The sequence below is a fragment of the Sus scrofa genome, chromosome 14 (genome assembly GCF_000003025.6).
Source record: "Sus scrofa isolate TJ Tabasco breed Duroc chromosome 14, Sscrofa11.1, whole genome shotgun sequence".
NCBI lineage: Eukaryota > Metazoa > Chordata > Mammalia > Artiodactyla > Suidae > Sus > Sus scrofa.
Genome location: NC_010456.5, coordinates 75,201,919 through 75,216,653, shown reverse-complemented (window position 1 = coordinate 75,216,653; position 14,735 = coordinate 75,201,919). Strand labels below are relative to the sequence as shown.

Sequence of the window (14,735 nt, the reverse complement as noted above, 5' to 3'; positions counted from 1 at the left end):
GGGACAATGCCAGATCCTTCACCACAGCAGGAATTCCAAGCAGTCTGTCTCTTTAGTCCTTTAGAGTTAGGATCCAAACTGTACCTCCTACCAAATACAGACTATTCTACTGTAACACATATGTGTCTATTAATATATCTGATAATTCTCCTATGTATTCCTCAATCTTCATGGTAAATATTGTTTCCCCCACTGAACTGTGGTTGCCCTCTGGGTGTGTCACCTGACATCACTGACTACCTAATAGTGCTGGTAGAAATGCTTGTGGGCAAAATATGATGAGCATTTTTAATGAAGCCAGATACAATGCTAGACAATGGCAGTAAACCTTACTGTAAATCATGTCCTGGATTAAAGCATGGAAGCCCGTTGAAGCAGTTATCTGGGATGATGCTCTGAGGTTCAGAAAACCTGACCACAGGTTTTCTCTGTGGCATATATATACCAGTATTTAGGAGCCAGGATCACTAGCATCACCTCTGATAGGTGGGCAGCCTGATCACACAGAGGGGATCAACCTGCCTGCGGCTCAGAAGCTCCGTGTAGAACAAGGAATTGTTATAAAGGTCATTTAGGAGTTCCCATTGTGGTGCAATGGACAGGAATCTGACTAGTATCCATGAGGATGCAGGTTTGATCTCTGGCCTTGCTCAGTGGGTGGGGATCTGGCATTGCTGTGAGCTATGGCGTACGTAGGTCACAGATTCGGCTCGGATCTGGCATTCCTGTGGCTGTGGTGTAGGCCAGCAGCTGTAGCTCCAATTCAACCCCTAGCCCAGGAACTTCCATATGCCACAAGTCCTGCCCTAAAGAGCAAAAAAATTAATAATTAATTAAATGTACGTATGTATGTATGTCATTATTGGTATACCTCGTTGCTCTTGGCTCCTTAAACTGCTTGTTATTCTAAATGTTGTCCTTTGCTCCCCACCCGCATTCATTCCCGCAATCAATTTGAAGTGTGTTGTGTTGTATTAGCCAGAGTATCTTGAGAAAAGATGTAGAAGAAAGGACAAGTGGTCTTTAAAGGAAAACCCTTCCCCCTGCCCCCACCTTCTCCGAAGCCATCTAGGGATGGACTTAAGAAACTAAGACATCTGGATCATAAGCCTTTCCAAAGCTGAAGCAGAAATGTCTCCCCTCACTTAACCTTGGCAGTCACAGGCCAGCTTTTTATTTTCTCCATTGCAGTCCAGGAAGACAGGAATAATCACATGGCCACACAGCTAGAGACTATCAATGCTACTTGGCGTGTCACCTTTCCAAACACCTTTGCATTAGGAAGAGAAAGGCAGCTCCTAACTGGGTCACATTTGTCTATAGCTCTCTCTCTGCATCAGAGGCAGGAAAACTTCCAGGGCCACCTTTGTTACATATGCTTATCATTGGGTTGCATTGTAATAAACCTTTTAGGTTGTTTGTTAAATTGTCAGTGTAAGCTCCAAGGGAATGCTAATGCCTTCCACTGTATAGGACAGTCAGATCTGTGATCAGACTCTAATGTTGGCTTCTCACAACCCCCAACTATTCAGTTATTCATCCCTGCCCACTGGCAGGGAGTAATCCTCAATTTAGCTACTCTTTCATCTGAGCTTCATGGGAGGGTGACAGGTTCATGGGAGGATCCATTGTCCTTATAAGGATTCAAGTGGTCCCAGTGTGTACAGGGAGAAGAGCACTGACTGCAAGTCAGGAGACCTAGATTCTAGATCCAACTCTGCTGCCTGCTAGCTTTGTGACCCTGGGCAATTTATTCAATTTCTCCGCTTCTTACTTTTCCCCAAGGGTTCTTCTAGTTCTAAGATTCTCTGATTCCAAGTGGATATCTGAGCTCTTATCCCTCTAGAACTCTCCTTTCTTCTGTTTGACTACTGTTGTGAAGTTTTATGTAATGTAGCTTCTGACATTGTAGTCACACAAAACTCAGTATGGGCTTCTTTATGCGGTTGAATTGTCTAGGCATGCACTATGCCAGAGAGTAAATTGGGCACCTGACACAACTCAGATTCTGCCTGGACTTTTCAAAAAGCCAGATGGTTAACACGTTTTTGAGTGCCAACTGAGCCTGTTCCTACAAATTCTTCTCTATCCCAATCTAGTAGAAATCACCCAGCCTCATGTCCATGTATTGTTCAGGCAGCTGGACCAGCCTTGTACCAAAGGGATAGATAGGCCTTGGAAACCTCATACTCCATAGAGACAATCTTTCAGATTAGAAACTAGAATCCCAACCATCAATCAGCATCGTCAAACAGGGGAGGCCCAAATTCCAGTACCAACAACTGGTCTGCGTGAGGAAGTGGAGATCTGGGGCGGGAGCGGGGGTGGTAGGGGATTGTTCTGCTTGCTGTGATTTAATTATGACTTTGTGATTCAGAGACGTGGAAGCAAATCTGAGTGAGCCAACTCTCAGGACCAGCTGTCAAGCTCTTGGCTTGTAATCTGCTGTCATCCTACTTGTCCCAAGTGTCCCCAGCTGGACAGCTCACCAGCTGGTTTAGTTTATTTCCTCCACTGCTTTGATTCACACCCTGGGGGCCTATCTGAAGATCTTGAACTGTGAAAGGGCACCCCAGCTAGGCTCTTTGTTGGCTGGTAACACCCCAGTGGTTTGAGTTACAATAACTGAGCAGCCCTGGTTTTTCCTCCTATAGTACAGATGGTGTCAGAGCCCCCCTGTGTGTGAGATGGAACATAATCTGTAACTGTTCTGTCAAGAGATGGCATTTGTAATGAGGCATTCCTGCCAGTGGCTTCCAGAAGTCCCCACTCTGCAATTACTTAATACCACTTTAATGAGCTTTTCACTAAAAAATTCCAAGAGCTCTCCCTGATACTCTTGGATACTATTTAGTTAATGGTTTAGTTAGAGGGAAGGGTCTATCTTCATGGGGAAAAGGATGGGCACTTGCAATATCCAGAGGTGTTGGCAATAAGCTCTGTGCCCTGAGAGAATGGCACTGGGAAAGAGAAAAAGAGGGGTAGTTATCAGTTGTAATAAAAGTGTGAGATTGCTGTGAAATGCAGAAAAAAGAATAGTTACCATAAAGCATCTGTGTTTATCTAACACAAAACAGGTTTTGAGCCACTTCTCAGGACATTGTTCTGTGGCCCCGAGGGTAATTCATTAGATGATCACAGTTTGAGTGCATCCGGTATCTTCTGATGTGATTCCCTTTTCACTGAGCAATCTTCTGAGATGAACTGAGTTTCCTTAGTAGATTTTCCTACTGAGAAGTATAATGACCAGCTGTCATCATGTTAGTTCTCGTAGCAGTTACTATTTTCCTTGTAAATTGGCCTTCTGGTTTCTCTTCCTTCCCCGGGCAGTTTGGTTATTAGCAGGAATCAGTTCTTCATGAGCCAGCTGAATCAAGTATCTAGCGCTGCGAGGCTTTTTCTAAAACCTAGAACTTCCTCAGTCTTTGTAGAGGCCCCATCTCCCCTGTCAGCACTTAACCACATCTTGTGCACATCCACACAATAATATATTCTGCTTAAGTCTTTTGGTTCCAAAGGATCTTGATTCCCCTTTCACGGTAACTCACATCCCAGGAGGAAGGTTGATATGAACAGTAACCTGAAGCTACAGGATGGGGAATCCAGCTCTTCCTACCTTTCTGAGCAGCCGAGTTTCCCTCCAGCCAAGGCTGTGAACACTAAGACACAGCCCAGCTTGTGACCTCTTTATCTTTCCTCTACCCTTCACTGCAAAAGACCTCAGCTGTTTCTGCATACCTCCACCCCATTCCTCACCCTCAGATTCTAGAAGAATCGCATAAACAATTCTTTGCTCTACTAAGCCACCTCAGCAGTTATCTTGCGTCATCTCCTCATTTGTAGATGAGAAAATTAAATCTAAAGAGAGCAGGCACCTCCTCCATCAGGGTCACACAGCAAGTTGGTGGAGGCAGAACTAGAGCTCAAGTCTTGTGACAGTGAGCACAGTTTGCCTGCTGTGTCACCATGCTCTGCATTGCTCTGGCATTTGTATCAGCTGACCTTGGGGACATGGTGGTGAATACATGGAGGCAATAGAGAAAGTGAAAGATCAAATGCAGAAAAAAATAACAAGGAAGAACTGAAATTATAGGAATGAAATAAGCAAAGAAGGCACACTGACTTTAAGTTCACGTTGCTTCTGGAAGACTCTGACCTGAGGTTTATAGAGAACACTTTGTTGCTAGTTGATTCATAAATAGAAATTCGGAGTTCCCTTCATGGCTCAGTGGTTAACGGATCCAACTAGGAACCATGAGGTTTCGGGTTTGATCCCTGGCCTTGCTCAGTGGGTCAAGGATCCCGAGTTGCTGTGGCTGTGGCCTAGGCTGGCAGCTGCAGCTCCAATTGGACCCCTAGCCTGGGAACCTCCATATGCCGAAGGTGTGGCCCTAGAACAGACCAAAAAAAAAAAAAAATAGAAATTCATCCTTTTCTTTCCTCTGTGGTTTACCTGACTTAAGAGTGTGTCTGGGAGTTCCCATTGTGGTGTAGCGGAAAGGAATCCGACTAGTATTCATGAGGATGAAGGTTCGATCCCTGGCCCTGCTCAGTGGATCAGGGATCTGGTGTTGCCATGAGCCGTTAGTGTAGGTCGCAGATGGGCCTCTGATTCCACGTTGCTCTAGCTGTGGTATAGACTGGCAGCTGTAGCTCTGATTTGACCTCTAGCCTGGGAATTTCCATATGCCTCAAGTGTGGCCCTAAAAAGCAAAAAAAAAAAAGAGAGAGAGAGTGTGTGCCTCTAAGCCGTAACATAATGTATAGATGTAGTTGGGTCAGGCTTGAGGATAAATGGCAGAGAAGGCAGAGGAAATTGCCTCGTCCTTCCTGGTTTGTTTTTTTGTGAAAACCTAATTCTCACATAATTGCTAGTGTTTAACAGTAAATGTCAGAGAAAGAGAAAATGGCAGGAGAAGAGATTTTCTGCTCAGGTTTAGGAGAAAAAAAAAAAAAAAGGCTGTATACTGATCTAGTGGGATGGGGGCCACTGCTTCTCCCAACGGGCGGAGTTGGAAAAGACAAAATAGCGATGAAAAACCTGTTGGGAGGAGTGGCAGCTCAGCTGCTCAGCCAAGCAGGTTCCCCGCTGTCAATCAGTGACTGGCGAGCGAGGCCTCACTGCACTCAGACAAGCCTCCTGGTCCCCCACCTCCCTGTCCTTTCTTTCGCTGCCTCATTATTTCCTTGACTTTTTGTTATTCTGTTCTTTCCAGTGGGAGAGAAATGCCAAGAAGGAGATTATAGTAATATCAGGCGTTATTTTTTTTTTCAAGGCACGGATCAAATTTGTTAGAAGAGCCACCACTGCATGCTCTAGACTTAAAAGTCCATCCTTAAATATGGTGTGGATTTTCACTTTTTAAAATTTGTATCACGGTAAAATATATATAAGTTGCCATTTAAACCGTTTAAGTATATATAATTCAGTGGCATTAATTACATTCACAGTGTTGTACAACCATCACCACTATTTCTAAAATGTTTCCATTACCCCAAACAGAACATTTGTACCCACTAACCACTAACTCTCCATCCCCTGGTAACTTCAATCTACTTTCTCTATGAATTTAATATCAGGCATTCTTACTTCATTATATATACCTCCTAAAATGTGGGGGAACCTGAAATGGAAAGAAAGGGAGGTTGTGGATTAAAAATTGAATTGTTTTCTTACATGTGACTTAACTATAGTTGAAAACTTTTTATTAGGACTGAATCGATGTCTCCTTCCATTCCCTTTGCTGTGCTAAGTCAACACCTTTCTTCTTTCAGTGACCATGCAGCAGGTGGCCAGGACCGTGGCTAAAGTGGAACTCTCAGACCACGTGTGCGATGTGGTATTTGCACTCTTTGACTGTGATGGTGAGTGGGGTCCTCTGGAGACAGGCGGGAAAACCGAGCCTACTGCCCTTGAAGCAGACACTGTTTCTGATGGAGCCTTGCAGACAGCCCCAGCGTACCAGCCTACGCCTCTTCTGCTTACCCCTTTCCACATCAATAGCTGGGCCCTCAGCACCACGACACAGAGAAATATAAGCCCTGGTCCTCGTTAGTGTTCTCCATTTCTCCCTATAATTCCAGGTTGCCTGTAGGCCTAAATTCATGTTGACCATAAGGATTTTAAAAATGGAAACAAGGAGTTCCCATCATGACTCAGGGGTTAACGAATCCGACTAGGAACCACGAAGTTGCAGGTTCGATCCCTGGCTTCGCTCAGGGGGTTAAGGATCTGGCGTTGCCGTGAGGTGTGCTGTAGGTCACAGATGGGGCTCGGATCCCACGTTGCTGTGGCTGTGGCCTAGGCCAGTAGCTACAGCTCTGATTAGACCCCTAGCCTGGGAACCTCCATAAGCTGTGGGTGCGACCCTAGAAAAGACAAAAAAAAGAAAGAAAAGAAACAAAATATTAGACCCAGCTTGCTGTTTAGTAGATAGGAGCACTCGAGTATCCTAACGTCACTTCTGACCTCTCCACCTCCCAGGGCACATTTCAGTCATTTACATGCCATCATAGCGCTCAGCTCCACACCGTGGCCTTTTGTGTCTGTGAGCACTCTGTAGTTTAGCCCATTTAAGAGATCCTGGCTCTGCTCTAGGATTATTTCTCAGCTGTGTTGGCAGTTACAATAATGATAATATGAACAATGGAAGCTCACAGGTTTTCATTGCTTGTGATGACCCAGGTACACTGAGAAGCTGCTCATTTAATCCTCCGATGCAGGAATTGTCATTAACCACGCTCTGCAGATAAGGAAACTGCAACTCAGAGAGGTTAAGTAGTTTTCCCAGGATTACAAAGGTAGTAGTTGATGGCAAAACCAGGATTTGAACCAAAGCTGCGCTGCCTCCCTCTAGATCATGTTGCTTCCATTGCTTGTCTCACAGCCAGGATTCATTGCTCATCTTCTCTTAGGAAGCTGGGCTCTTAGAATTCGAGAACCAGATCAAAAACTCCCACCCATGTGAAACCTTCCCTTCGGATCCCAGCACAGTGAATCACTCTGGTTTTTTCATTCCTTAATTTGGTTCAGTTTTCCATGTTACTGCATGTGACACTCTTATCTCTGTGTATGAGACTTTCTTTCCCTACCTAATTGTGAGCTTTTTAAGGATAGTTTACAAGTCCTGTTCACCTTTGGACCCCCCACCCCAATAGGACCTCAGATGGTACTTTGCACATTATAGGTGTTCATTAACTTATTAAGTTGAACTTGAGTTATTTAAATCTCCCCCCTATACCCACAACCAAGGTCAGAGTGAAAGGAAGCCTCAGGGTGAGGACAAAGAGTCCTCCTCCACAGGGAAGGGTGGTTATTCTCTAGAGCTGCCCTGCCCCCTATGATACCACTAGTTACTTGTGGCTATTTAAATTTAAATTAATTAAAACTGAGTACTATTTATTTATTTATTTATTGGCCATGCCCACAGCATGCAGAAGTTCCCAGGCCAGGGATTGAACCTGAGCCACAGCAGTGACAATGTCAGGTCCTTAACCACTGTGCCACCAGGGAACTCCCTAAACTAAATACAATTTACAACTCACTTCCTCCATCTCTTTAGCGACATTTCTGGTGCTCAGTAATCACATGTAGCTAGTGGCTCCTATTTTTTTTTTTTTTAGGGCCACACCCATGGCATATGGAGGTTCCCAGGTTAGGGGTCAAATCAGAACTGTAACCACCAACCTACACCACTGCCACAGCAACTCAGGATCTGAGCTGTATCTGTGACCTACACCATAGCTCATGGCAACACCAGATCCTTAACCCAATGAGTGAGGCCAGGAATTGAACCCGAGTCCTCATAGGTGCTAATCAGGTTCGTTAACCACTGAGCCATGACAGGAACTCCTAGTGGCTCCTATTTTGAATAGCACAAACAAAAATGTTTCCCAAAGACAAAAAAAAAAAAAGGAGTTCTCGTAGTGGCGCAGTGGTTAACGAATCCGACTAGTAACCATGAGGTTGTGGATTCGATCCCTGGCCTTGCTCAGTGGGTTAAGGATCTGGTGTTGCCAGGAGCTGTGGTGTAGGTCGCAGATGCAGCTTGGATCCCGCGTTGCTGTGTCTGTGGCGTAGGCCGGTGTCTACAGCTCCGATTAGACCCCCAGCCTGGGAACCTCCATATGCCCCAGGAAGCGGCCCTAGAAAAGATAAAAAGACCAAAAAAAAAAAAAAAAGATGTTTCCCTCATAGCTATGAGTTCTAATGGACATCAGTGCTTGAGTGAGAGACTAACTTTTCCCAGATTTTGTTTTAACTGCAGTCACTTTTAGGTGGTTTGAGTTTTTTTCAAAAAATTTATTTTTATAATTTTTGAATCCAGTATTGTCGATCTGGTTTGTGAAGGGAATATGGAGGTAACGACAACCAGCCTCACAGTTCTCCTCTTCTTCCAGGAAGTCCTTGGAAATGTTTGATTTTCCAGCCTTTTAAAAGGAAGATCTGTCAATATCCTCTTGAATTATCTTTAAAATATCATTTAGTTTCAAGTATACAACATGACCATTCAATATTTGTATATATTACAAAATGATCACCTCAGTAAGTCTAGTTACCGTCTTATGAGTACTTTTAAGATTTATTCTCATAGCAACTTTGAAATATGCAATACACTATTTTCAGATATAATCTTTATACTCTAAATTGTGTCCCCATGACTTATTTATATTATACCAATTTCTTTTGACCCTCTTCACCCACCCCACCCCCACCTCTGGTACCAGTCTGTTCTCTATATCTAAGAGCTTGGCTGTTTTTGTTTGGGATTCCACATGTAAGTGAAATCACACCATATTTGTCTTCTTTTGTTAGTTAGCATAATGCCCTCAAGGTCCATCCATGTTGTCACAAATGGCAAAATTTCCTTCTTTTTTATGACTGAATAATATTCCATCATATATCTCCAACAATTTATGCTATTTCCATGTCTTGTAAATAATGCTGCAGTGAACATGGGGGTGCATATATCTTTTCAAGTTAGTGTTTTTGTTTCTTTCAGATAAAATACGCAGAAGTGCAATTTGGATCATATGATAGTTCTATTTTTAGTTTTTTGAGAAACCTCCATACTGTTTTCATAGTGGCTGCACCAATTTACATTCCCACCAACAGTGCACGAGGGTTCCCTTTTCTCAACATCCTCACCAGCACTTGTTATTTATTGTTGTTTTGACTGTAACCTTTATTCTGTTAGGTGTGAGATGATGTCTCATTGTGGTTTTCACTTGCATTTTCCTAATGGTTAGTGATGTTGAGCATCTTTTCGTGTGTCTTTTGGCCATCTCTTTGTGTTTGGTGCTTTGTCTTTGGAAAGCACCTATTCAGGTCCTCTGCCCATTTTTAAATCAGGTTGTTTGGTTTTTTTGCTATTGAGTTGTAGAGTTCTCTATATAGTTTGAATATTAACTCTATATCAGATACATGATTTGCAGATATTTTCTCCCATTCCCACAGATTGCCTTTTCATTTTGTTGATGGTTTCCTTTGCTGTGCAGAAACTTGATATCGTTTGATATAGTCCCACTTGTTTATTTTTGCTTTTCACGCTTTTGCTCTGGGTGTCAAATGGGATTTTTTTTTCAATCTATAGAAAAGGGAAGTAGATATTAAATTTAGAAGCCATTGCCATTTCTGCCACTGCAAGTTCAAAATGCCAGAGGACAGAGAATTCCGATCTTCCAACAGACTTGTCACAAAATTGAGTTGCACTCACAGATCATAGATGCACACAGATGACATTCAGTCATATATCTGATTTATAGGTGACAAAAGCCATTCAGACTGGTCAGCCCTGGCCTTGGGAAACAGAAACCCACGGTAGTTTAAATGAAGTAACCTCAGGTTTTTTCATCTTAATCTTCTTTTTCTACAAAATATTAAGAATCCTGTTTAGACTTTTTTGTTCTTTTAATCGCATTCTCAATAAACCATATTACAATTACCTTTCAGCCCAGCCAGGCCACTTTTTGTTGTTTGTTTGTTTGTTTCAGTTTTTAGGGCTATACCCATGGCACATGGAAGTTCATCTAAGCTGCATCTGTGACCTACACCACAGCTCACAGCAATGCTGGATCCCCAACCCAACTGAGCGAGGCCAGGGATTGAACCCGAATCCTCATGGATAGTAGTCAGATTCACTTCCACTGTGCCACAAAGGGAACTCCTTAACTTTTTATATTGAAGTATAATATACATACAGAAAAGTACAAAGTATGGAGCATGGAGTTCCCGTTGTTCCCTCAGCAGGTAAGAACCCAACTAGTATCCATGAGGATGCAGGTTCGATCCCTGGCCTCCCTCAGTGGGTTAAGGATCTGGCGTTGCTGCTAGCTGCCATGTATATCACAGATGTGGCTTGGATCCAGTGTTGCTGTGGCTGTGGCGTAGGGCTCACATTCGACCCCTAGCCTGAGGACTTCCATATGCCACAAGTGCAGCCCTAAAAAGAAAAAAAGGGGGGGGAGGCGTGGTGCTTTATAAGTATTTTAAAACTGAGCACATCTGCGTGACCAGCATTATCCAGACGCATCACATTACCAGGACCACAGAGTTCCCTGGTGCTGCCTCCCTGTCACTTATGCCCCCAAGGATGGCCACTTCCCTAACTAGTACCATGGAGTAGTTTTATGTGGTTTTTGTGTGTTCGTTTGTTTTAATCTTGCTGTGAAGTATCTCCTGAGACTGGCTCCGCTCTCTTCAGATAGAAAACACCAGCCTGTTTAGGTTTTCAGATACTCTCTCCAGAAGCAAACCATTTATTCTTTCTTTCCACTTTCTTCCCAGACTGATCTTTAGTAGGGGTCTGTTTCCTGCTTTCCTATTATTTTATCACCACCAGCAGTGGCTGCCATTCTTTAATCATCAGACATTTACTCTTGGGCATCTCGCCAATGGCCCTCTCCTGTTGCAGTGGTTGCTGTTCCCTGTGGCTTGAGAGGTGACCTTTGGTCAGACCAGATGCTCTCCAAGCTCTCCTCCAGAACTGAGAGTGTGCCACTAAAGAGAGTGAAATGAGAAGCCATGAGGAAGAAAGTGGGGTGACTCCAAAGCCAGATTTTGATTTCGGTTTTCACCATGAAAAGCCCTCATCTGGACTACTGCAGCAGCCTCCTAACCGGCTCCCATACTCTGGCCACACCACTCTGGAGTGGCCATCAGCACACATCCAGCCAGAGAAATGTATCCAGAGTGGAAATCTAACTGCACCTCACTCCCCTCTTCTAGTCCTTTTCTGCCTCGAAAAGCAAGTGCAAACCCTTTAATGAGAATACAAGATCCTTGGGGACCTGCCTGCGTCTGGTTCATTTGCCACATCCCCACCGCTGTTGCCCCACAATACCTGACTCCTTGTCGTCTCCAGCAGCTGTGCTGCTTCCTGCCTAGGCCTTAGCTTCTGCTGCTTCCACTACTGGAATGCCCTCCCCACCTCACTCCCCTTCACTTGGCCAATTCCTGCTCGTCCTTTGGGATTCAGTTTAGGAGTCACATCTAGGAAGCCTTTACTGATCTGTGCATGCATCCTCCCCACCCCAAGTTAGATTTTCTTCCCCTTTGCCCCCAGAGCATCCTCTGCCTGCCCCATGATGCCATTTACGTCACTGCATTGAAATGATGTATTTGTCTCTCCCACAACCTGATGGTGTTTCAAGGGACACGGTCATTTTTATCTCTTTATTCTCAACACCTAGAACAAGGACCTGACATGTAATATATTCTCATTCAACTTTTGTCACACTACACTGAACTATCACTGAGCTGCAATTGGAACCATCAAGAAAGGTGCAAACCAGTTCATTTTCAGCCAAGAAAATTAAATTTGGCTGTGAGAGAGTGCGGGGCTTTGGAACCTACATGATGTGAGCAGTGGCATTTTCTCATTGTCTTTGTTCCAAGGCCTTCACTTATCCCTGTTGTGTTCGCCTCTTCTTCTAGGCAATGGAGAGCTGAGCAATAAGGAATTTGTCTCCATCATGAAGCAACGGCTGATGAGAGGCCTGGAGAAGCCCAAAGACATGGGCTTCACCCGCCTCATGCAGGCCATGTGGAAATGCGCACAGGAAACGGCCTGGGACTTCACTTTGCCCAAACAGTAACCCCACACTGCCCAGGGGGCCACCTCTCCACCCCCAAGCCGAGCCTTGGCACAGCCTTCCCTGCCGCTCCTTCTGGAAGTAGTGCTCCTCCCTCCGGGGGATGATCTCAGGATTCCTCGGGTTGCCCCGGTCCCAGTGTTCTGCTAGGCTCTCATTCCGAACCAGTGATTCTCCCTGTAAGTGTTCAGAAACATGAGCAAGTCCTGAAAGCGCAGGCCTTCGGCACGTTCAACAGCTCCACCCATTCAAGCACCCACCCTACGGATAAGGCATGCAGGGAACTCTCCACTAACTGCCAGGCCTGGGAGACACCCAGGGCTGGAGTCATTGTGCTGTGGATTTATGTTAACAAGAACATTCCTTGCTTCTCCTCTTGCTGGTGTTTTTTAAGCTACAAGTTGGGAGAACTTCTGGCAGGCAAAAGGAAATCACGGCTGAACGACAACAAAGATGACCTGAGCACGGGAGCTGTTGGGAGGCCTGGGCCAGATGAAGGATTCGTGTCAGTCCCCAGGGTAGCTCTGAGGCCTGGCCCGGAAGGCGATGTGCACGGTGGGAATGGAGCAAGATTTGGAATGTAAAGCAGCTGCTTCATGGCTTTCTCCACTCCTGGCTTTCCCTCTCAGGCTCCCTAAGGAAACTCCCCCACAACTGAGCTTAGTAAAGAGCAGCAGAGGTTGAGCTCCTGTTCCCTGCAAGTGCCACATTCCCTCCAGGCGTGTGTCTCTGGAGCTGGAGCCTGGCTCACAGCCTTTCTGCCCTTGTCTTAAACACTTGTAAAATATCACTTTAATTATAGCAGTTTGCAATAACCCCTCCCCGCCAAAGGCTTTTGTCTCCTTTTTTTAGGATCCTCTGGGGCCCTTTTCATGTCACTTCTCCACTGGGTTTGAGATCCTGCTAGCAGAAGACCTATTTTCTTTCCACCAGAGTCTGGTTCTTCCTGCAGAGAGCCCACTTTAGGCATAAACAAAAAGTGAGGGCATTTGGAGGTTGGCGGTGGCGCTTTCCAGCACCGTCTGGATAGTGTTTCATCCTGGACCAAAGTACATAGTCCTTGATTACTCACGCCCCACGATAAGGAACTAAGATGAGGTATAAGAGCACCATCTGGTACAGTGGACCTAAGTGTCAAGAACCGTGGCAACCCGGGTTGTATATGAACTCAACTCTGCCACTGACTCAGTGCGACCTTGAACAAGCAAGTAATTCCCCTCACCCCCTGTTTTCTTAACTATAAAATGACAGATATGGTTGAGTTTAATGGGGTTGGACATTTCCTCCAGGTCCAGAAACCTCTCCCTCAGCTCTTCTGCAGATTTCCTACCACCTCCAGAACCTCCAGGTGATGCTCCCTGGTGCATGATAGGGGCATGCATCCAATGTGATAGAACCACCACACCAAAAATCCAGTGCTTCCCGAGAGGCGTAGAAGTCGGGAGGGAATGTGTCTTAGCCAGTGAAGGGCAAGGCCTGGGTCTGCACCTGTGGCTTCACAAGGACAGCACCAACCCCAGCATTTTCTCCAGGGCAATTTAACAACCTCACTTCTAACATCCTTTCTGGGAGCAGATTAGGTGATCTCTCAAAGGAGTTTGAGAGATCATCTGTCATCTCCTCTTTCTATCAGGCACCTCATCTATCTTCCACTCTTTCCATTCTTGGGGTGTGTATTCCAAGTACCCAAATGTGGCCTTCGCCTTGCTCATTGCCCCAGGGCCGAGGCATTAGCAAAGTGTGAGCTTTTTCTTAAACTTGTCCCATAACCCCCAGATCACTCTTTTCCCCAACCCTTGTTTCTCCAGCCTGAAAGAAAAGTACCCATTCACAACCTCTGTGGGGCATTCATTCACTTATAGAAGAGACCAGGCAACTGGCCTGGGTTCACTGAAACTGAAAACCAGAGCAAAGTGAGAAAGGGTAAGGATCTCACCTGCAACACCTTGAAAGCCAGGGTCAAGGGCACCTGTCACAGGCACATGGAATTCCAGCTGAACTCCAGTAGCTCCTAGAAGTACCTGAGGAAGCATGGAAGGTCCAGGTGCTCAGGAAGACAGGATGGCCACACTCTGGCACAACAGGGCAAATGTGCTAAGTGAGACATACAAGCTAAGTCACCCAGAAGAGGCCAGGATGCCCCAGAGAAGTCCTTGACCAAGGAAGCACATGAGGCTGAGAGGATTCTGATAGGCAGAGTTCGGGGTAAGCTGAAGCATTTGGGAATACAAAAGGCTGATAATGTGCTTCTCTCTCTCTCTCTCTCTTTTTTTTTTTTTTAGGGCTGTGCCTATGGCATGTGGAGGTTCCCAGGCTAGGACTCAAATTGGACCTGCAGCCGCTGGCCTGCACCACAACCATGGCAACACAGAATCTGAGCTGCATCTGTGACCTACACCACAGCTCATGGCAATGCCAGATCCTTAACCCACTGAGCCAGGCCAGGGATGGAACTCGAAACCTCATAGTTCCTAGTCGGATTCGTTTCCGCTGTGCCATGATGGGAACTCCAAACACCAGATTCTTAACACACTGAGCGAGGCCAGGGATCGGACCCTCATCCTCATGGTTCTCAACCTACAGAACCACAAGGGGTTCTTCTCTTTTTATTCCTATTTTCTTTTATACTTAGGATAACCTTC

General features: G+C 45.3%; 1 protein-coding gene across 9 annotated transcripts in view; it reads left to right on the top strand.

Moving 5' to 3' along the window:
• MICU1 (mitochondrial calcium uptake 1) overlaps positions 1–12,923 on the top strand; it is a 241,898-nt gene extending 228,975 nt beyond the window's left edge. For 8 of the 9 annotated variants that reach the window (XM_021071962.1, XM_005671068.3, XM_005671070.3 and 5 more), the window contains 2 exons: positions 5,776–5,865; positions 11,936–12,923. In XM_021071962.1, the coding sequence (XP_020927621.1) occupies positions 5,776–5,865; positions 11,936–12,096 (251 nt within the window). In that variant the 3' untranslated portion in view covers positions 12,097–12,923. The remainder of the gene's footprint in view (positions 1–5,775; positions 5,866–11,935) is intronic. The other variant, NM_001243605.1, reaches the window with a different exon arrangement.